Source organism: Diospyros lotus, chromosome 8, assembly GCF_014633365.1.
Source record: "Diospyros lotus cultivar Yz01 chromosome 8, ASM1463336v1, whole genome shotgun sequence".
NCBI lineage: Eukaryota > Viridiplantae > Streptophyta > Magnoliopsida > Ericales > Ebenaceae > Diospyros > Diospyros lotus.
In genome coordinates this window covers 370331-393430 of record NC_068345.1, presented here as the reverse complement: position 1 = coordinate 393430, position 23100 = coordinate 370331, and the positions used below count along the sequence as shown (strand labels likewise).

Genomic DNA, 23100 nt, shown 5'->3' with positions numbered 1-23100 from the left:
GAGAGGAGAGCCCAAAGGCTGTAAAAGAACAAGAAAAAGAAAAGAAAAAAAAAGAGTATGTTGTTGTGTTTCTGTTGGTGTTGTTGTTAAAAACAGTATTTTTGCATGTTTCTCTACAGTTAGAGAGATTTGATGTTCATTCTGATGAGCCTGCCTGCCTACTGAATTGTGCTAAGTAAGAATTATGAAATCATACTCTGCTCATTCGTTAGAAACAGAATAGTAAAATTTAATAATAAAAGATGGTTTGGCTTTCAAAGTAAGGAACACACATTTTGGAAGTGGTTTTTTCAGGCTGAACTCGTATTTTTGCCTTCTATGTTTTTATTTTTTGTGATTATTTTAATTATTATCATTAAATTTGTATTTCTTTAGTCAATTTAATATTTTTTTGATAACTCAAAGTTTTTGTTATTTTGATTACACTATTATTTGTATTTTTAAATTAATTTAATTTTTATATTTTAATATGTAAAAAATATAAAGTAAGATGAGGTAATTTAATTTATTTTTTTATACTAGTTAAAATAATAATAATTTTAAATTATTACATAAAAAAGAAAGGTTAAAATAATTTTTTTTTAAAAAAATATATATATAATGATGTAATTAAAATAATAAAAAAAAATAATTAATCACACATAAAAAGAGAAAAAATAGAAATTTGATCAATTTTATTGTCATATGATGTGAGTCAATAAAAAAAATTCAGAGGATATATGTTATCGTGTGAAGTACAAGAAGACCAAGAGCTGAATAATAATACATCATTTGTATATGGATGGATGGATGGATGGAATCAATCACCCTTCAATTTCCAATCCCAACTTTATTCAAGAATAATAAATATTTATAATCGTTTCGACAATTAGTGGCACTGTAAATAAATAATAGCCACCTTCATCTAGGATCCGGGTGGGCAAAACTGGATCAAGTAGTCCGACCCGGTACAAGTACAAGTACTTGTAGCGTCGTCGTAAGCGTAGCTATAAGCCGTTGGGCACGCGTTTTTGAACATCATCGAGTACTGCGTCGGCGAACAAGTCGCCGGCGTCGAGTGCTCCCCGGTGCAGCAGTATTCCGGCGTGTTGAACGCCGTGCACGCGCTCTTGCACGCAATCACACCACCGGCCGACCCAGTCACTTGGAGCTCCCGTGGACAGAGCCCGTTCACGTCGGACACGCAGCCTGCGTACTGACAGTCGCCGGTGCCACCGCCCCCGGTGGGGCGGACGCCCATTCCGACATTGTAGCCGTCGACGAGGCTGACGTCATAGAAATCCTTGTTGTCGACGCCGTTGAGGGTGAATTCCACCAGGGTCACGGGCGGAGCGCCGCCGCCGGTGCACTGGAGACCCCCGCAGTCGCCTGTGCTGCAGTTTCCGTTGCCGGCGCTGTCGAAGTTGCACCAGGTTCGGCCCCAGAACCGCCCCGACCAGCCGAGTGGCGCCGGGAGTTGCATGGTTGCCCCCGGAGCCAATTCGAATCCGCCGTCGCCGAGGGAAGCTGCTCCGTTGCCGGACAATGTGCCCGGCCAAACGGTGTAGCTGCAACGGTTTTGGAGCGTGAAGACGGTGGCTGAAACGATGGTTCCTGTAATAAAATGTATATATCATGATTAATAAGTAGGATGGGATGGATCATGATAACTCGAACTTTCACTCTTCCTGTTTGAATGAATGAATTAATGGCAAAAAAATCAAGGAAACTCGATCGAAGCGAAGGGATCATACAAAGAATTAAAATACAAAATTTTCTCTACTGGACAAACGTACAATCTTTATCTGGGTAGATGAACAACTGAAACACAATGAAAAAAAATCCAATCTTTGTCTTTGTGGAAAATAGGAATTACAAACTTGTGAATAAACATGTTTAATGCTGGGAAAATGGAGCACGAATACAAACTTAAAAGAGTAGTAGATGGGTTTAGGGGTCATTAATTTGAACTGAAGGCTACGTACGCACATTCAAATTAAGAGAGTTGGAAGATTTTACCTGTAAAGAAAATAAAAACAGCCATTGATACAAGAAGAGTGAGAGAGCCAATTATGGCCATTGGGTTGGCGCAGAGAGAGAGAGAGAGAGAGAGAGAGAGGTGATGATGGATGCTGAAGTGGTGGTTGTCGTGGCCGAGGGGGGGTTGGGTTGCGTCGTGGGAAGTCATAATAGGGAGGGAGGGAAGCAATCAATTTATATGCTGCTGCATGCAAAGTGCATTTTCAGTTGGATCCCCCACGTTTTCCGAATTCATTGATTTCCCCCTCTCTCTTTTTACGTACAAATAATAGATATTCGTTTTGTTTAATAATCTATAAATAAATAAATATATATATATATAGAATTCTTATAATGATAATAATTAATTAATTAAATACTCATGAGCAATTAATGTATGTTTATTTTTCTTCTTCAAAAATGATATATAAATGCTTTCCCCCATGCATTTTGATCTGATTTTAATTAAATCACACACAAAGAGCATTCCATTGCTCTCTCTCTCTCTCTCTCTCTGAATTGAAGCCTGCCAACAAAAGAGCGTAATTAATGCATATAGCTAGCTAGCTAGGCATGGCATTAATCCAATCTTCTTTCTCTTCTACATTTGAATACCATTTCATCTTTTCTGTGTTTTCTCCAAACAAACAATGAATCTTTCATTCATTCATCTTTTTTAATTTGTAACATAAATATAATCTTAAGACTGTATTATAGTTTTTGAAAAATAAAATAAAAAATTACATTTAAAGAGTGCCAAATATAATAATTCATTCTGTCCTCACAAATACATACATACATACATACATGCTTGCTAGAGACGACGTGCCAGGCTGCCTCAGTCTCAGTCTCAGTCTCAGTCTGAGACCTTTTTTCTTTTCTTACATAAAGAAACAAAAACAACAGAGCCCAGCTCATCTGACCTGAGTGACTCAGACCGACCTCCAACTGCCAGCAGCACCACCGCCCTCAACTCAACTCAACTCTCTCGTTATTTTATATATATTCCAATTAAATATACATCAACTCGTTTTCTCGTATTTTTTTAGGCACATAAAAGCCAAGAAGAAGTGTCCTCCTAAAATTCAAATATATATATATATATATACATTGGATTGGATCATCTATTTTCTTTATTCATTTCGAGCAACTGATCGATCTATGTTACGCTTATTGTAATATTTTAAATTGCAGATCAAACACAAAGATTGTTTTGTTTTGTTTTGTTTTATAATATAAATAATAATTAGTCCAATCCCATTGTCTGTATCTTCTGCCAGACTGCCCCTGTCGCTTGCTGAAGTGGCTGTCCAACCATGAATTTCGGTAAGTAACATTAATCACACTTAAAAAAATGAGGGGCTTATTATTAGCTAAATTTAGGCATATCTTCCTCAAGTGAAAGTGTCATTTGAGAAATTAAAGCAAAAATTATTACGATATGAACTTGTGGAATGCATCCTTAAAATAAAAAATAAAAAAAAATTACTATTATACTTTATATGCTGGTTAAGACTCAAAATGTTTAATGATGTATTAAACATATAAAAGATTATATATTTTATATAACACGTATGGTTCGATGTCCAACCAAACTGGTGATGATTCATGTAGCTCATCGATCGGGGCCTAATTTGCTTTTAAGTTGAAACGGACCGTTGGTTTGTTTCATCCAACTTTGAAAGAAGGAAGATTTTCCCACTGTTGGTGCTCTATCTCTTTGGGAATGATTTAAGTCTTGGATGCCACACATTATTAATCATAATTACATCACCATGAAGAGTTAGCTGGCAGGCATGGTTTCAAATTTTGGGCACCTAACACTTGTAATGCCATGATTTCAGGGGGTCACATATATATATATATATATTTATCTTCCTAGCTAAGTTTTAGAAGATAACTTGAGGGATAAAAAAGAACAAATTTCTTCTTCTTGTTCATAACAGAATTGCTAAAAAGAAAAGAAAAGAATAGGAGAGAGAGAGAGAGAGAGAGAGAGAGAGAGATTGATGTTTCTATAATTTAAAATCATCAATAATAGGCATTTAAAAAAAAATCATATATGTACCCTTTAGGTTTATATTGAAACTTACCCAACCCAGCTTAAAGAGGGTTATTTTAAGGGGAAAGGAAATGGTGCTCAATTGCCATGATGCTGCAGCTTCTACCAAACAAAGTTTTAAAAACAGACCGACTTTGACACTTACCAAAGACAAAAGAAACCTAATACACGCAAAGATGTTTGACAAGGCCCCCCACGGTTCCAACCTAGTGTTCCATACCAGCCTAACTTGCCTACGAAATTGGCCCATTAGGTGATTCTTCTCGGAACAATTTCAAGGTGGGATTTGCCCAATTTGGGGAAAAAAACTAATGTCAAGTTGGCTTGCCCACGTACAACAAACTCATCACCTGCACCTCTTTATTCTCACGTACATGTCAAGCTCTAGCTTCCCCCCCCTCCCCCAGTAAGTATCAAGATCTAGCTTTTGGAAACCTTGAAAGTTAGTTCCAATGAGAAATACCAAAGGTACAAAATAATCCTCATGAAAATAAAATAGGGATGAAAACAAATCCAATATAATCAGGCGGGCCAAAAGTTAGTGTGGTCTCAAACCAGAAATTGTCTGTTTTGGTTAAAGGCATGCACAATTTTGTACTAAAAACAGACCCTCTTAGAGTTGGGGAGTGGCTGCTTTCTTATAAACTATAACTCTCCTTCGAATGGCACTAGATGTGAAATTGCTCCTCCCCAACATTTTCCTTACTATGACTAATGAGACCATACAACTAAAATGACATTTGCTAAGATCAATAGCAACATGTGTGGTACGATTCCTGATTTTTTCAGTATTTACTAATTACTAGATTGTCATGCAGCAAACGAGCAAGTGTACAACTCTTAACTGAATACTTGTCCCGAATAGGATCAAACATGATTATGCATGGTCTAACACACCCAACTTTCATGTGTCCAAAGCGTAGTTATTCACGTACCTATATTTCGGCTATGAATCATTGAATTGGAAATGGAAGTGGCTTCCACGGAAGGTACTTCCAATCCATTCTCCATAGAATTGGCCGGAAAAGACAAAGACAGAAGCATACCATGATGACATATTAAAAATCTTTGCAACATATGGCTCCAACCCTCCAACAATTTGGCAAGTAAAGTCCTCTGTCTTTGTCCAGGTAAAATGCCAAAGATAGCCTCAAAATGTGAAACTAATTGCAACAAAGTGAAAGAAAGTGACAGCTAAGGATAAGAGGTTCCAGCCCTTTAAAAAAATTGCTAACAGAACAGAACTTATCTGCAACTTCAAATGTATGAGCATGTTTACAATATAAAGTGTTAGACAAAGAAGTAAGGACAGGGAACGCACCTATAGACATCGTCCTTTTACAAAATCCGGGCATGTTACATAACATGAATGGGAAGAGAACTAATGGGTTTGAAATGAACTTGGTAATTCATCAAAATTTACAAGGACCAAATTATCTGAAGGCTGTGGAGATAATGCATTTATTAAGATATGAACATTCTGGGAATCTGTAATCCCAAGGCTCCAACAGCGAAGTTTTCAAGTGTTAATCTAGATAGCTAAAAAAAGAAAGGGTGTAATATCCAGAGTAGCTAGTGCATTCTTCCTTATAAATGAGAAATTTTTGTAGGGCCTATGCACTCTCAATCATCCTCACAGAAGCCACTCAATGATTCTCTTGCTTAACTTTAGTCATAATAATTCAAAGAGAAGTTCTCAAATGATCACACCAGGAATGCAAGTATGCTTCCACAAAGCCTTTCAACTTCCATAAAACTCTAAAAAAGTGTACAAAGACAACCTTGGTTTGTAACTTCAGCAATGATCTTAAGAAACATGATACAATTTCAACCATAAAGCCTAAAAATAAAAGTAGAAACCCAACTAGGAAGTAATAGAATCATAAATCCCAATAGGGGAAAAAAAACCTTGGTAAACCATATATGGACTGTATGTCCCAACATTTGGCTCTGTTACTTGAAAACTAGAAGAAGATAGGGCAAACATTCTCACAACTGAAATGATCTGCAGACAACGCAAGAAACTCCAAGGTAGCAGTTACCAACAGGACATTCACTGCTAGAGAAAATATTCCAAGAAAAAGTTCTTCTGCTCTCTTTTTTCTTTCTTTCTGGAAGAGTTATCACTATTTGGATTTCTCCCTGTTTAACATTTCCACAAATCCTCTAGCTGACAATGGTCGGAAGTTAAAATATGTAACAGAAGCAAGATATGCACAAGCAAAACCAATGTACACTTTAAACCAAATAGATGAGCAGAAGGTAAGATGAAAAAATATGGCGCTCAAAGCAACTACTACCATGAAATTTACCAAGCATGTCGAAGTTGAAAGTTCTCTTTCTGTTCCTTGATGAGGGAATTGACCTTGAGCAATGAACCCTGACAGCAATTGATCTTTGTGCTGGAATATCCTTATCAACCAAGCAGCAACCTCATTTTCAGATTCTGGCATCTTCTTGATAGGGACACGTTGAACATGAATATGAACTTCAGATGGATCCAGACCAAATAGATTGTCCATGAAAGATGGGCACCGATGCTTGTATGCGATAGTGACATCATAAACTGCAATATATAACGACAAGAAGTATGTAAAGAATTTGAAGGAGCTAAGCAGAAAACCGTAAGGACAGTGAGTGTCCAATTACCAAAACGAGTTGGAAGTTCTCAGGACATGATTGCTAACATTTTATATCACAATTGCAGATTCATTTCCAATTAATTGATTTACAAACTGCAGCAGCAAAGTAATATACAGAAAGGCAATAATTTACAATCTTCAGTCATACTGACACAGTGACACCTCATACAGTGTGCACAGTCTGTATACCATCAATATGTTGATTGAAGTATCAAAACTGGTTGCAAGGTCAGATTTTCTTAGCCAGTCTTGACATATTAGGTGACACAAATTAGTAAAGTGCACGTAATCTGCTCTCTCAGAGTTCATTTTAATTTGCAGTGTGAAATAGTTGAAGCTCATTGCTTGCAGATCCCAGACAAGTTTTGGTCCTCCAATACCATTGGCATGAGCTATTGCACTTTTCACACCAACCAAGTTTTCCCATCATCAACCAATTAACTCAAGAGACACGGACAACCACTGAAAAGTTTGAGAAAATCCCCTTATTCTCTTTAAGAAGATACATATACCAACCATTACCTCCTACCTTGGAGAACAAGCATAAAATTTTGCATAATTATGAAATTGACCACGGTTGGCCATTTCAGCTAACCATCAAGATTGTCTAACTATATACATTAGTACTTTTCATATGATATCAACTCCCAGTGAGATATTGATAGAACAGCACAACTTTTGGCCCTTCAAATTTACTGAAATTTTGAAGCTGAATTACAATCATACATTCCTTCTGAAGCAAAAGTATAAATAAATTGTGGAAAAATGAGATGATTAGCAAAAAGAGCATATTTGACTAATCAAGGAACTTAAATGGCCATCATAGAAAAGAACTAGAATATAGTTATCTTTGTTGAAGTAAACACCTATCAAGTCAAAGCAAAAGGTAATGCAAAAACTTGCAGTCGAGTTTTTTCCAGAAAAGACAAATTATATTGAACAAAATTATTTGGCAAATGAATCATAACCTGGCCATAAACATTGAATATTACAACATTACATTGGGAAAGTATATACAATTCTGATGAACTAGCAAATCAAGCAAGAGTTGTCATTGTCCTCTTATATAATAACCATCTCCATAAAGAATATTTCATACGTGATGGTAAGTAAGGGTAGGGCAGCCACAATGGCAGTGGTAATAACAGCAATCATGGAAGTGCCAGGGGCAGTACTGGTAGTGGTGATAACATTGGTGACATGGAAGAAAATCTCTCTCCAATCTATCAACCGTACTTGTATAAGTAATTAAGCCACTTCAGTTACATGATGCTTGTCTGTGTGGGAGGTTAATTGCGGCCTTTTAGCAATGGCTTTGTTTACATCTAAACGTTATAAACCATTTTGTTTCTAACCATTCAGGTCAAACAGGGCTTGGAAACAGCTTGTCCATATCTGAGTGTAAGGTTCCATACATGTAATCCTCATCATTTGACAATGAAGCAGCCTTTAAGACTATATGTGAAAGTTCAAGTTTTATGGGGATCTTTTACCAAAAAGGCTAATAAAAAAGAAATAAAGAAGAAAAAAAAAGTTAAAAAATGTAAAAATATTCATTAACAATTCTGAGAAACCGAGAATGAGCCATCAGCATCCCCAAAATCTAGTAAATTCTACTACATGAATAAAAAATTAATGGCCAAGTTCAAGTAACACTTCAAATATGGCTAGAACTAACTCAATTAAGAAAAATTAACGACACAAATGGAGAAAGAGCAACCTGCATCCAAGGAGCCCCTCAAAATTTCCAGGCAAGCATAGAAACCCCTTGTTCTAGGAAGCAAAACATTCTTCAGTACAGGTAATCCATTTTCAGCTGCAAACTTTTGACTCCTTTTGCACTTCTGTTCACTAAAAAGAAGCCAAGGCATTTGATTGATTATGAGTATGAGAATGTCAGTCTTGACAATTTGAATATTTAGTGTGTTCAAAACATTATTGCTGGAAAAAAATTGTAGACACGTATCACATACATGTGAATAAAGAAATGAATGTCACTGTTTCTCCACAAATTCTTAACCTATTTATTTGCTAGCATCAATCACCCAATAAAGTTACTTAAGAAGAACAAGCAAAATAAATAACACTAATTGTTTCAAGGGTGAATCATGCATATAAAGAAATGAAGGAACAAGAACTCACGTAAAATCAGTTCCCTCTGGGAAAAGAGCAAGCCACAAGGGATCCAAACGATCAGTAAAATCTGAAAGCATTTGGTGCATGACTGGCTCATCAATTTCCCACTTTCTCTCCACTGGGATGAACTCCAAAATATGGAAACCCCAACCGAAAATAGGCAGTTTCATCAAACTGCTCTTAAGGACATATTTTATATAGCCCAAGCATCCCTTCCGCAAAGCAAGATCCCACAGATACATCCAATCCACCTCAGTTCTGTGATTGGCTATAACTAACACGCGTTCCCTTGATGGAACAGTTTCTCCAGAAAAAATAACTTTAGTTTTGTTTATCTTTTCAAACAAGAAGGGCCATAAAGATAGCCAAAGGCCAAAAAGGAAAGATATTGTTTTCCTACTTAAGCGAATGCTGAAAAGGCGCAAAAGTGCTGCAGCAATAGGACCAAAACAAACTAAGAATGTAAATGCACTACAAAGAAGAATAGCTAAGCATATTGCACCCCTAAACACCCTAAAAGGAGTCAAAGTGTGATGTTTTGGGCCATCAATGGAACTTAGTTCTGGGGAAACTTCCATTTTTCCAGCAAATTGGAGCTTCAAATCTCCCCCCCTCAAAAGAACCTGAAACAGTGTGCAAGCAATGTAGCATGAAATTAGTTGGGGGTATTCTATAAGACTTGAGAGAGAACAAAATGAAAAGAAAAATGGTAGAAAACAGGACAAGTCCTGATATTTCTTGCTATGATAGAAAATAGGAACATAGCCAAGCAGGGAAGATGAATGGCCTACCAGTGACAACTGAAAACAGTTAATATCTTCTCTATACTAAGAGAGGTAAGGGACTTCAAATAGCAGAAATATGTTACAGAATTGACTGGCCTCCAACAACCACCAAATAACATAAGAACACATTTTAACTGGTGGAAACATGGACATTTTTTTTCAGTGAGCTGTCAAACAAAGATGCCTGACTATCAAACAACTTCAGTTTTACTTGTATCAACTAGCATCAAATAAGTGGAATGCTCAATTCTCAATGACTAAGTAAGAATCAACATGGTCACACGAGTTTCAATGGACATTGAAACACTGATGGTTGCCAATGTTGTTATATTTTTATGTACCAAAAGGAAAATTGTTGCCAAGCACAAAAAACAAAAAGGAAAATTGTTATGTTTTCATGATGCATCAGGAAGGGCATCCAATATAAAATTTTGCCACATTGTTCTTTTGCATGGATATATATTGTCAATGTGACTTTTAGAAGTCAATTGCCATTATGAATGCTTTGCCATTGACTCTAACTTGGTTAGGATAAGGTGCAGTTGATGATAATGATCATAACCATCCTCATTCATACAAGTAAGATTTCTCATGCAGAAGCCTTTTTTTTTTATCCTTTCCATTGCTTTACTTCTTTATATATTCTCTTTCTTCAGCAATGGTACCGTTAGATAAATCCTCAAATGGATTAAAAAGCAGTGGGAGGGTTTTTTGTAGTTTCTGCATGCAAAACTACTGATCAGTGAATTATCCCTTCGTGGTCGGATCGCGGACATAAGTGTTGAAGCTGAATTAAATTTTGTCTTTTTTTGGGGGGGATTTCTATGCATGATTGCGCATGACTGGATCCTAACAAGTACTTTGACCGCAATGAACAACTAGTTTTGAAGGAAACATCTGGTAAGGAACTGATGCTTTCAACTTCAGACAAATTTTTGTCAGTTTCCATTCTCTTTAAAATTGTTCTCCTAATATGCAGAAAAGTTTTCTTTTTTTGGCTATGAAGTCAACGCTACACAAGTATGACAATTTATGAGCCATTGACATTGAAGATTAAAAACAGAGATTATGGCAACTTGAGTTGACTTTCTAAGTAACAGTAATCATAAAACTACAATTATTATCTATGAGATCACCACTTTAATTGCAAAAAACAAGCCTTCATACACGTGACTTAGACAATCAAAATAACTTCATACATCTGATGCTCTTATTCTGTGCTTTATGAATTTTGATACTTAAAAAACATTGATTAAATCCCCACATGAAAGGCACACATCTATACACATATAACAAACAATTACGTGACTATCAATCATCTCATTAATATTCTGTAGTTAACCCCTATAACATTATTTTGTACTGAACTTTCAATGAAGTGCATGACTTTGATGGGGTATACACAAATTCTTTTCCTAAAAATTAAATAATTCAAGTAAAAAATATTAAGCATCAGCCTTCATCATGTATATTCAAACCAGTCATTTTCTGTGATCTGACTATCTGTTAATCCTCAAGTAATGGATGTCTGGAACTAGAATTTCTTGAGGGACACAGTAACGAAAGGATAATAAATGTTCTCAGCTGTCTTTTTCCTTCCATAAAACCTATTTCCATTGAGTCCTAAGAGTGGAAGTTTTAAGTGCCAAGGAAGGCACTGAATTTTTCATTTACGAGCTTCACTTGTCATCAACCCCCCCCATAGATAATCGAAGTTCAATTTTAAAGGTTAACAACCCCTTGCCAACTTTTGAGAGAAACAGAGTAAGAAGCTTCTGCGAAAGACAAATTTCAAATCTACAGATACATCAACTCACACTCTTTCAAGTACTCGCAACTAATAATTGCATAAGTATCCCCAATATGAAGTACTCGAGAAACAAAAGAATAAAAAATGAAATGGCTGAAACTGCATGAGAGAGAGAGATGCGGCAATCGCACATTCGACGGAAGTGGCAAGACAAAATCGAGCGAGATACTAAACAAATTGAGACGTCCACTACTATGCCTAACCAAATCGGGAAGCTAGGACCAGAATTAAGTTCCATTGTGTAAATCATCCAATAAAGGAACCGAAGAGGCAAACAAAACCCCTCGCAACCAATCGACCAAAACATAGACACATTCTCCGTGTGCTGGTGTAAGGACTAGATGACATCCATGTGCAGCAATTTCTTTGCAACCAAGCGAATCGCAGAAGAGCAAGTTACGCATATAAGATAGGATCGATCTTGGCGTTTGAGCATTCATAGATACACGAATGTACATAGAAAGAGAAGAAAAACTCTTTGTACCTGTTCCATGGAGAAAGAGATGGAGATGGAGATGGAGACGACCAACTCTGTGGAACGCCGAATTGTTTTAAAAGATGGCCAAATGCAACAGCAGGGACGTCCGAAGCAAGCATCTGCACTGCAGAGGGAGGGAAGGAGCGAGGCTTAAGTGCGGGCAGGCGCAGGATTGGGTTTGTAATGCCGTGTCAATTACTCAAGTTTAACAAAATATCATTCATTGTCAAGTCAAAGAGTATTCTAGATAGATAGATTTAATAAAGCTTGGATTGCAGATGCATGGGGCGCTTAACTGCACACGCATTTACTTAATCTTTCCTTTCCTCGATGAGGTGAGGTTGGGTTGGGTTGGGTTGGGATGGAATATACTACTACTACTACTACTACTACTTGTGGCCTCTCCTCCTCAACAACTGGACAGCTTGGATCATTTTCTGCTGCTCAGTAATGTTATTCATTTTTACTTTAGCTTAGGAGAAGAGAGAGAGAGAGAGAGAGAGAGAGAGAGAGATTGTGAAAGGCAGGCAGGCAAGCGCGCCAGCACAACTTAAAAAGAGTTTTCAATTTTGACTATGTATATGGGAGGAAGGAATGGAGAACGAAGATTGTTGATTGATTTGACAAAATAAAAAATAAAAAAATGGAAGGGTTTGATTTTGACGTCGACTAGTGTGTGAATGAATGGAATATATGAAAGAGAAGAGACAAAAGAGGGCTTGTGGCTAGGCTAGGGCTAGGGCTAGGGCTAGAGGATGTATGTATGTATATATAATTTATATATAATAATTGGGTTTGAATAATAATTGTGTTTGGATCCAAGTAGACGAAGTAAATGAGCTTACAACACACACAGGTCCACACTCATGTAAATAGATTGTAGTTAGAGTCAAGTCTGGGATTGGATTTCGGCCCATTAATAGTTCTAACTAAATGGTTGCCAACCCATCATAACAAGGGTGATCATATTAATCACAATCAATAAGTTGGTGGATATAAATTTTATTTTAAATTTATTAAAAACTACAATGATTCTATACTTAATACATAATAATAGCATATATTATTAGTAACTTAATGATATAATATCGCAATTACTTTGAATATTTTTCTCAATAGTTTAGGCTTTCTATTAAAGGATTTACACAAATTAAGTTTAAATCTCTATCCAATGGTTTTTTTTTTTTTTCAATTTAAATTTTGATTTATTTTTGAAGATATATAGCATTTCAAATTAAAACATTTTCAAGAGCAAATCTTGTTACATGTACATCGTCAGCTACATATGAAGTTATAAAAAAAATAAAAATATATAACTTGATAGAGAGGGAGAATACAGTGACGATTGTAATATCATTGTCTATTCATATATAAACAATCAAACAAATTGTTTTTACAAATTTGTAAAATCAAACTATTTGTATAAACAAATTACAGATTGTTTTTGTAAAACAAACTGTTTGTTGTTAACAATCTGTTTACAAATTGTATAAATAAAAGATTATTTTATGTATTTAGATTTATGAATTAAATAGTTGATGAAACAATTTATTAAATTATGAAAATCGTATTACGAAAATGATTGAATTAATATTTTGAACAAATTGTGGAAACCACTCCAAACCGCACCGCAAAATGCGTTGCAGTTCGGTGCAGTTTCTACTCACCAAACCAAACCGCACGGTTTGGCTTGATAGAAAAACCACACAAGCGGTTTGGCGTATTAAAAATGTCAAAAACTGACCAAATCGGACCGTTTACACCCCTAGCTAGAGTAAGGGAAGAGGAGATGGATAATTCTATTTGTACAGAATGCTTTATAGAATGATGAAATTATAAATTTGTCCCTCTGATTATAATTATAAATTTGCCCCTCTTATAAATGACCCAAACCCAAAAGACTCAAAACTCTCTCTCTATCTCTCCATCTCTCTCATCTGTTTGTCTCTCTCTCTCTCTCTCACTTTCCTCTATCTCTCTTTCTCGCTCTTACTCTCATTACTCGCCGACCGTTGCACACCTTGTTGCCCACCTCGCCCTTTCCTTAGTCGCTCGCTGACTGCGGTTGTCCTTGGTTGATTTGGGTGATCATTAGTTGTTGGAGGATGCAGCGGTGAGACAGTGATATGATAGAGACGAGGCCGGGCAATGATGATGAGAGGAGATAAGGCGGTGACGAGTGGTTGGTTGTAGTAGAGAGAGAAGGGGGTGAATAAAAATCACAATATATCACTTTATAAATGGTTCTGTAAATTTTTTTTTATACAAATAACGCAACCAATAGGAGATTGTGTATTTTTACAATTGAGTAAAATGTATTTTTGTCTTTCGAGTTATTTTCTAGAACCCAACCCAAGGTCTAATATGAGATGTACCAGCATTTTTTTTGATTTTTTTTCAGACTGATCATTCACATCTGTGTCGTTGAGATCAGATATCTAGGACCCGGAGAACAATCAACGGCCACAAAACGAATAGAGTTTGGACCAATAGGAAGCTGCCAAGTGGACGGCCGCATATTCATCCAAACTTTTAAACATGGGAAAATTGGAATCCACCAACCACGGTCACCGCGAAGCTTCCGACGCATTTCTTCGCGTTCCCTTTTGTTTTTGTCAACGCGCTCCTCGGGATTTCAGGCTTATTGGGGAGTTCTCGCTTCTCGCCGCTTCAAGATTCGGACTTTGAATCCATCTTCCGATCTCTACTTCAAACCAAAAGGTAAAAAAATGTGATTTAGATTTCTGTGTGTTTCGAATTCCCTTCAAATTTCCTGTTTTGATTGCACAAGATCTTGCAATTTGGCTGGATTTATTCCCTCTCCTTGTTATTTGACTTCTGCTAAGTTGTGAAATTCGTGGATTATATTTATATGAATTGTTTTAGATGAATCTTGTCCATGAGAGTCTAGGGTTTTCGATTTCAATTAGAACGGTATGTTAGATGCTTCCTTGGATTTATTTTGATTATTGGGGAGCGTTTATTGGTGTTTTTTTCCCCTGGTGTCCGTAGACAATTTTGGATATGCTTAGTTGTTAGTCTTCTACAATTTCTGGATTTGTTTTTGGAGGATTTGTGTTTTCTCTGTTCTAAACATTTTTTATTTTTTAGTGAATAGTTGATTGATGAGACCTGGTTTTGGTGTTTCTTGTGATTCATAGGGAGTCTTGTGTTTTTGCTGCTGAAAGATGTCTAGTAGTGGGTTTGGGGAGTCAATGAGCAGGCCGCCCCAAAACGCCTCTTGTTCAGGCAGCAATGGTAATAACAATGACGCCGGTAATTTTGAGTGCAATATATGCTTTGATTTGGCACAGGACCCAATTGTGACCCTCTGCGGTCACCTCTTTTGCTGGCCTTGCTTGTACAAATGGCTCCATCATCACTCGCATTCCAGGGAGTGTCCTGTTTGTAAGGCCTTAGTTGAGGAGGAGAAGTTGGTCCCTCTGTATGGCCGTGGAAAGAACTCTACGGATCCCAGGTCTAAGTCGATTCCCGACATGAACATTCCAAACCGTCCAGCTGGGCAGAGACCTGAGACAGCACCTCCTCCTCCTGATACGAACCATTTTGCCCCGCATGGGTTTGGATTCATGGGGGGATTTGCCCCAATGGCAAGCGCAAGGTTCGGAAACTTCACATTGTCTGCCGCATTTGGTGGTCTTATCCCATCGTTGTTTAACCTTCAGGTTCATGGATTCCCTGATCCTACAATGTATGGGGCCTCTCCTGGTTTTCCATATGGGTTTTCTCATCCGTTTCATGGGGGGCATGCCCATGGATTTCCTCAGCACACAAATCAAGGACAGCAAGCAGATTACTATCTGAAGATGTTGTTTCTAATTGTTGGCGTGTTTGTGATCCTTGCTTTGATATGGAACTAGGTTACATCTGTTTGCGGAGCTGAACTTGCTAAAGGATGTATGTGATTGTCACCCTCATGAATTTGTAAATCCGGTCGTACTTTTTTCTTTTCTTTCTCTCGAGGAGATTGCTCTTGTATACTCTATCACAACTTTGTTAGGTTTCTATTCTCCTTTCATCATCATGCTGAATGTGACTTTCATGTTTCCATAAATTAGAAAATCTTGGGCCCCCACCCTTTCTGTCACAACACTCGCACCCATACATAAATAAGAAGGTACACGCCCGATGGCATGCAAAGACATCCATGCTTGTAAAGAAATGGGTGCTTTTGTACTCCTTTATGGAGAAAGCATTGACAATACACCCTTTTTTAGGGGGTGGAATTTCCATTTGAGACAATACTTCTTAGGCATTCCAGTTGTAGTTAATCAAATTCAGAGATGCTTTGATTTTTGCAAATAGAGTATTGACTTGTTGGATTATATGCGAACACAATTGATTGACCAGTATGTATTGGATTGAACTTTCCTGCCCATCTGTTTTATATTTATGCAATCTTCGTTATGCATGATCTTGCTGAAGTTGGTGGCTTTCAGAGTTTCTCGTAGCTCTTAATGGGGTGGTTTCTCGTTGTTGTTTTGAGCTTGTATGAAGTATTATAACACAAGAGTTTCTCAAAAAGGGGTGGCTCTGAAAGTTTCTCATATATTATCAAGGACAGAGGATGGTAATTTTACAAGGCAAATAAATGTCGTCTTGTGCTTGGACAAGGTCTTAGTATTATTTAACACAATCTCTATTTCTGATAAAGCTGCTTCTGAGCGGGCGCTATTTGCATGTTTATCAAATTGATGGATTTCTGACTCAAAATAAGTTGGTTTTATCTCAATGATATTTCAAGCGGCACAAAGAGTGGTTGGGAGCATTGTAGTTGTCATCTTGTAACATAAGGTGGTCATGTATTTTGGAGTGTCAACAATGTTTGTAAAGGGTTTGGTTCCCCTACCACTGACCTGGGGGTCTTGGATCCAGATTTGGTTACGGATAACTTTTTAAGGATTGAGATGAGCAATGTTGAGGAATTGTGTGGAAAGAATTTCTTTCACTGGCTTACTTATTGCAATTTGGAAGCCATATATGAATGAATAATCATTGATTGGGCTTGTGTTGTTGGAAATTGAAACATGGCATGTAGTAAGCAGGAAATATTGAGACAAAATAAAAGAGTAGCAGTGGGGGATATATTTCTAAATGTTGGATGTAAATACATGGATTACAGAGTTCCAATCAAACTCATTTCTAAAATAAGAAACCTCTGTTGATATGAATGCTATGCTATCTTATTACTGTCCAACACACCCGAAAAGGCGGTTTACTGCAAAACGTGGTAAATTTGGCCAGAGACCGCACTGGCATTAGCCATTAGCTGCTTTTATTTGGCAGAAATTGACTATGCTTGCTTAATAATATATGGTTACCGGGGGGAGGGGGGTATGTATGAGTGGAATACAGACAGCAAGCAAGAGGAGAGGGGTTATGGTTTTGATTTCTTTTTTGAACTATATATTTATACTGCTTTATGTTTGTTTGTTATATTATATATCTAGGTAACAGGGAGCCCAACGAACAAACAGCAGAGAGGATAAAAGAAAATAATGAGAAGAAGAGTATTTATGAATGAATCATCATGGTTGATTGTATATGCATTATATACACGTATAAATTTGAACAGGAAATTAATTCCTTTTCCATGCAATGTCCATAGATTATTATGTTCTCCTGTGATAGTGTGACCCAACTCAACCCAACCCAACCCAACCCTCACGATGGTACTTTCGTCCTTTATACAGGAAAAATTATTGTTACGCGTTTAGTTGACTGGACTTTTGAGTTGTTCTGATTGATGATTGATCCACATTCATGATGAACACGAAACCCACCCGACCGGACATCTGTGTGTGTGTGTGTGTGTGTGGGGTTGGGTTTAGGGGGGGGGGGTTAATTTGTGAGTCCAATTAAACAGAACAGAACAGAACAGAACTGATAACTGGCTATTATCTAGGCCCCATGCATGCATTTTGGGCATCTCTTAATTTACTATCAATGTTATTATTATTTTCTTTGGTGTTGTTTCCTATTCTTAATTTGTGGCTAAACTTGGAGGTGAGGTCAGTAGTTTGCGACCACAAGCGACCAAGTTTCTCCTTAATTGGCTAATAACAATTAAACATGCATATTGCAATTCAATTTGCATCTCCCCACACACACTCTACCAGTGCCAGTTTGGTTGGTCAAGTGCATATATATATATATATATATATATACGTGTATTTTGGAAAGTGATATTCCAACACAAACACACACTAACACACACAAACACACACTAACACACACACACGTGTATATATATATATATGTTATGTACAAGCCAAAGTACTTTTGTGTACACAACAAAAAAAAGAAAAGAGTAAATTAAAGAGAGAGGTAGGTAGGTAGCTGCAGCTAGGGGCTGGGTGGTAACAAACATGGATTCATAAGAAAAAGAGAGAGACCCGTACCCGTACCCGTACCCGTACCCGTAGTAGGTACTGCCCCACTGTGCCCAAACTTTGTGATGCTTGCTTTCCTCGTTTTAACTTATTAATTACTTTACTACTGCCAAGTCCAGTTGCTGCTGCTGCTCAACCATAATTTTCAATGACTTCGATGTGTCACCGTTCAGAGAGAGAGAGAGAGAGAGAGAGAGAAAAGTTTGATTTTTGACTTCGATGAAGCATATACATATATTCACGCACACATATCAGGCTCAACTCAACCACCGCCGCTCTCAATAAATTCCACACGTGTCGTGTTCTTTGACACCCACCAATCATTTTTGGTTTAAAAAATATTATTTAGACTCTATTTATATATTAAGATATTATAATTTATATTTTGTATTACATTCATATAAATATATAATACATTAATCCCTAATATCACTACAAGTATCATAATGGAGTATATAAATCATATTTTTTTATTTATTTAAATAAAAATAAAAAATTTAATCAGATTTTTTTTTTTTTATGAGTGGCCGAGTTTGAATTTGAGGTTGCTAATTATAGGGTAAACATATTAAGATTTAAAATATTATTAAAATAAAATAAATATTAATTTTATTAATTAATTAAAATTACTACTAATTTACCAATTAATTTAATTATGACTGCCAAACTAAATAAAGTAACAACAACAAAAAAAAAAAAAAAAATTATTATTATGCTTATAATAACAAGATTTCATGGATCTCACAAATGAAGAAATCTTTCCTCTGAAGAGCTTTTAACAATTCATTTATAATTCCAATTAAACACAAAATTAAAAAGATTTAGTCAATTGAAAATGACAATTCTTTTAATTATTTATTGAGATTAATTTTCTAATGAATGGGATCAATTAAAATTTTTTATTGTTTAGTGGGGTCAAAAATTGATTAATCTTGAATTTTGCAAAATTTTACCTATACCTTATAAAGGAAAAAAGAAAAAGAAAAAAAGCGATGAAGTCCATTACATATATAGGTGACAGATGAGCTTAATTAGCAGGTGATTAAGAGATATAGCAAGTTTTGTTTAGGTTGACTTGAAAGTAATTGTATAAATGTGTTTGGTTGGTTAATTAATTAATTAATTAAAACTTGTTAAACTCTCATGTTAACGAAGTTGTCAAGACACGAATAAGTTCACTAGTTTGATATTATAAATATATATAAGTTAGGCAATTAATTAGGTTAATCCACACTTAAAAGTCATCTCATCTCGATCGAATGTCAACAGAATTGCCAAAGCACAAAAGGGTTGGTTTCGTGTTAGAAAGATTAATTGTGCTATATATGTACAATAATAATAATAATAATCCAAATAAGCATTGCTTGGAGGCAAAAAGCCAAAGCAGCAAATTAAAGAGACTCCTTTCATATATAGTCCCACCCCCATCACCATGCACGACGCTTATATATAATTATTGGCATTGCCCCAATATATATATATATATATATCACAATTAATTCACAAAAGCTATATTAATGCATTACCCAATTCATTATTATTGTTTAATGCAAATATATCTTTTCTTTATTTACTTATTAAACAGCAACCAAATGAATATGAATATAGTAACTCATAATTACCAAAAAGAAAAAAAAAAAAAAAAAACAAACATTAGAGGGGCTGGGGCGGGGGCTAGAACAAGCACAGGGTAAAGCCGAAAAGCAGTAGTAGTAGTGTTGTGAAATTGAATGGCCGAGGCTCAGCCCCCCATGCATCTTTGGCCGTGTCCCACACCCTAACCATCCAGCTATGAGCTACGAGAGATATGAGCTATGTATGGTATGGTATGGTATTGGTCTTTCTTTCTTTCTTTCTTTCTTTGTTTAATAATAATATTCCTTAATTCGTATACCATTCTTCAAACTCAATCTCCATCTAGCCCATCCCATCCCAACTCAACCCCACCGGCCCCCTCCTCTCTCTCTCTCTCTCTCTCTCAATAAATTAAACTCGACACCCTCCCCTTTCTCCTCCAATTCCAAATCTCAAACAATATGCCCAGACAAGGCCCAGTTCCAGTTATCCTCTCTCTTGACTACATCTCCTTCTCCTTCGTTGTCTTCGTCTTCTTCTTCTTCTCCACCTCCAATGCTGCAACCAACCTCTCCCAGCAGCAATTCAGAGAGGCCCCTCACTTCTACAACTCGCCTGACTGCCCATCTATTATTCTCCCCGACGGCGATCACCCCCGCAATGGGAACAATATTCACACCTACGTTTGCTCCGACTCCGCCGTCCACGTGGCCATGACTCTAGACGCTGCCTACATCAGAGGATCCATGGCCGCCATTCTCTCCGTCCTCCAGCACTCCTCCTGCCCCCAGAATGTCTTCTTCCACTTTGTCGCCTCCTCCTCCCGCCAAGGCGCGTCCCTCCTACGCGCCACCATCTCCTCCACCTTCCCCTACCTCAAGTTCCGAGTCTACACCTTCGACGCCGCCTCCGTGGCTCGCCTCATCTCCACCTCCATCCGCTCGGCTCTCGACTGCCCGCTCAACTACGCCCGGAGCTACTTGGCCAGGCTCCTCCCGATCTGCGTCCGGAAAGTCGTCTACCTCGACTCCGACCTAGTCCTAGTAGACGACATTGCCAAGCTCGCCGCCACCCCACTCCCCGGGGACACCGTCCTTGCCGCCCCGGAGTATTGCAACGCCAACTTCACCTCCTATTTCACTCCGACCTTCTGGTCCAACCCGTCGCTTTCCCTGACGTTCGCCGACCGGAAGGCGTGTTACTTCAACACCGGTGTGATGGTGATCGACCTCGAGCGCTGGCGGGCCGGCGATTACACGACCAAGATCGAGGAATGGATGGAATTGCAGAAGCGGATGAGGATATACGAGCTGGGTTCTTTGCCGCCCTTCTTGCTGGTCTTCGCCGGGAAAATAGCTCCGGTCGATCACAGGTGGAACCAGCACGGCCTCGGAGGGGACAATTTCCGGGGACTGTGCCGGGATTTGCATCCGGGCCCGGTGAGCCTCCTGCATTGGAGTGGGAAAGGGAAGCCGTGGGCTCGGCTGGACGCCAACCGGCCATGCCCGTTGGATGCTTTGTGGGCGCCATACGATCTTCTAAAGCCGCCATTTTCGTTCGACGGTTGAAGGAATTAATAATTAAGAGATGGATGGAAAATGAGGGAGTCTCTCGCTAGCTATATTATATATCTGCAAATTATGTATAGACGTTTTTGGACGAGAGAGAGAGAGAGAGAGAGATAGATCTTAATTAATTCTAGCTGGCGAAGGAAATGACCTCATCAGTTACAGACTGTTGATGAAGATGAAGCCGACGAAACTGGGAATTGATCCATCCATCATTCTCGACGTACGTACTGTAAATGAAATGAGTATCGAATTTAACTGTTTATCAAAATATCTTCAATTTTCTTTTCACACAAGAGTCAGAGGATTATTGCAGTCAGCTGATATCTTTGTAATTTGTAATAAGGATATATGTATACGATCCAGAGGAGAAGAGGATGGATTTTGTTTGTAAAAGACCATCAATAATATCATCAAATACATCAATTATGCTACGTACGTACATGTCATTGATCATCATGTTTGTTACATTAACAGAATAAGAACTCATCGCATTTAGATATATATATATATATATAGTTTACCCAGTTCGCCATATATATATACTAGCTAGCTAGCTAGCTAGTGTACGTATGATAATATAATTAATTAAGCATACATAGATCAATAGATCGATCGATCGGCAAGGTGAAGTGTTTAATTTTCTCTTTTAGTTTTAGCTAGGATACGTAATGGAGCAAGGTCGGTCATACGCAAGAAACTGATTAATGGAAACTATGTATATATATATATACACCCACCCACCAACACACAGACACAGACACACAGACACACATGTCATTGTATGTATATACAAGTTTCTCATCAGATCAGTTAGCTGGAAAGACACTGCTTTGCCAGGAGAGCCATATGAGATGATGGTAGCTTTTCCACCGAAAGGGAGCAATGGCAAAGTTAGAATTTAATCAAGTAGCAAATTAGTTAGGCTTTTAATAGAGAGGAATCTTCGTCCAAGAAATTAAGGTTACTAATGGGAGATATTTACCATTAAACCATATATATATATATATATATATATATAGCAGACTCTTAAATAGAGAAGAATTATGATCGCGTGCATACAATAATTAATTAATGCAAATATCTTCTGTACATGAGTAATTAAACTAATTAATTCTATATTATTATTATTATTATTATTATACTACATATTGCCAAGAATAAAAAGAACTCATTTTATTTAATCAAAAGATTTATTAGTTCATTTGTTTGTGTGAGAATACTGAGTTAATTGTTCCCTTCCTTAATTTTAATTATATATATATATATATATATTTTGGTGCCAACTGTTTCTGATTTCTCTTTTGAAACTGGAAATTAACTTGCTTTCTTTGGATGGATACGAAGATGATTTGACGCACCCCCTAACCCCTTCCTTATTTTTTTTTTTTAAAAATTTAAATCAAAATCTAAAATACTAATTAAGATTATTCTTTTTTACGTCAGGTATATAATTAACACGACTAATATAATTTATTGAAATTATAATGATAATAACGCTAGTTGCTCTAAAATTTCAAATTTAATTCTCCTTAGAGACTAAATAACATTATTATCTTTAAACATTCAAATTCTTAATAATAATAATAATAAATTTGTATTCAAGTGGGTTTTAAATTAAATATAATATAAT

General features: G+C 37.0%; 4 protein-coding genes across 5 annotated transcripts; 2 read left to right on the top strand and 2 right to left on the bottom strand.

The window, feature by feature from the left end:
- Positions 1-368: 368 nt before the first annotated feature.
- On the bottom strand, positions 369-6507 carry LOC127807468 (pathogenesis-related protein 5-like). 2 transcript variants are annotated; one of them, XM_052345336.1, is made up of 2 exons: positions 6373-6507; positions 369-1593 (listed from the first exon to the last, which is right to left on the bottom strand). In XM_052345336.1, the coding sequence occupies exons 1-2, from the start codon at positions 6377-6379 to the stop codon at positions 905-907; spliced, it is 696 nt and encodes a 231-aa protein (XP_052201296.1). In that variant the 5' UTR covers positions 6380-6507; the 3' UTR covers positions 369-904. The 2 variants fall into 2 exon arrangements, with proteins under 2 accessions (XP_052201296.1, XP_052201295.1); XM_052345335.1 differs by lacking the exon at positions 6373-6507 and adding an exon at positions 1999-2151.
- On the bottom strand, positions 6132-12059 carry LOC127807465 (probable 1-acyl-sn-glycerol-3-phosphate acyltransferase 4). The gene is made up of 4 exons (XM_052345333.1): positions 11918-12059; positions 8845-9461; positions 8423-8553; positions 6132-6626 (listed from the first exon to the last, which is right to left on the bottom strand). Exons 1-4 carry the CDS (start codon positions 11924-11926, stop codon positions 6187-6189), a joined length of 1197 nt encoding a protein of 398 aa, XP_052201293.1. The 5' UTR covers positions 11927-12059; the 3' UTR covers positions 6132-6186.
- A 2404-nt stretch (positions 12060-14463) lies between these two features.
- LOC127807087 (uncharacterized) lies at positions 14464-16321 on the top strand. Its single transcript, XM_052344700.1, has 2 exons — positions 14464-14632; positions 15073-16321. Exon 2 carries the CDS (start codon positions 15100-15102, stop codon positions 15790-15792), a length of 693 nt encoding a protein of 230 aa, XP_052200660.1. The 5' UTR covers positions 14464-14632; positions 15073-15099; the 3' UTR covers positions 15793-16321.
- A 3948-nt stretch (positions 16322-20269) lies between these two features.
- LOC127807219 (probable galacturonosyltransferase-like 1) lies at positions 20270-21915 on the top strand. The gene has a single exon (XM_052344897.1). It carries the CDS (start codon positions 20361-20363, stop codon positions 21465-21467), a length of 1107 nt encoding a protein of 368 aa, XP_052200857.1. The 5' UTR covers positions 20270-20360; the 3' UTR covers positions 21468-21915.
- The last annotated feature ends 1185 nt before the right edge of the window (positions 21916-23100 follow it).

Excerpts from the sequence above, each read along its gene's own strand:
- LOC127807219 (XM_052344897.1), top strand. The coding sequence starts at position 20,361 with ATGCCCAGACAAGGCCCAGTTCCAGTTATCCTCTCTCTTGACTACATC.
- LOC127807087 (XM_052344700.1), top strand. The coding sequence starts at position 15,100 with ATGTCTAGTAGTGGGTTTGGGGAGTCAATGAGCAGGCCGCCCCAAAAC.
- LOC127807465 (XM_052345333.1), bottom strand. Across the intron at positions 8,554-8,844 it reads CCAGAGGGAACTGATTTTAC|TGAACAGAAGTGCAAAAGGA; the intron begins GTGAGTTCTTGT and ends GCTTCTTTTTAG. Across the intron at positions 6,627-8,422 it reads GAGGGGCTCCTTGGATGCAG|TTTATGATGTCACTATCGCA; the intron begins GTTGCTCTTTCT and ends TATATATTGCAG.
- LOC127807468 (XM_052345335.1), bottom strand. The coding sequence starts at position 2,059 with ATGGCCATAATTGGCTCTCTCACTCTTCTTGTATCAATGGCTGTTTTT. Across the intron at positions 1,594-1,998 it reads TGTTTTTATTTTCTTTACAG|GAACCATCGTTTCAGCCACC; the intron begins GTAAAATCTTCC and ends ATTTTATTACAG.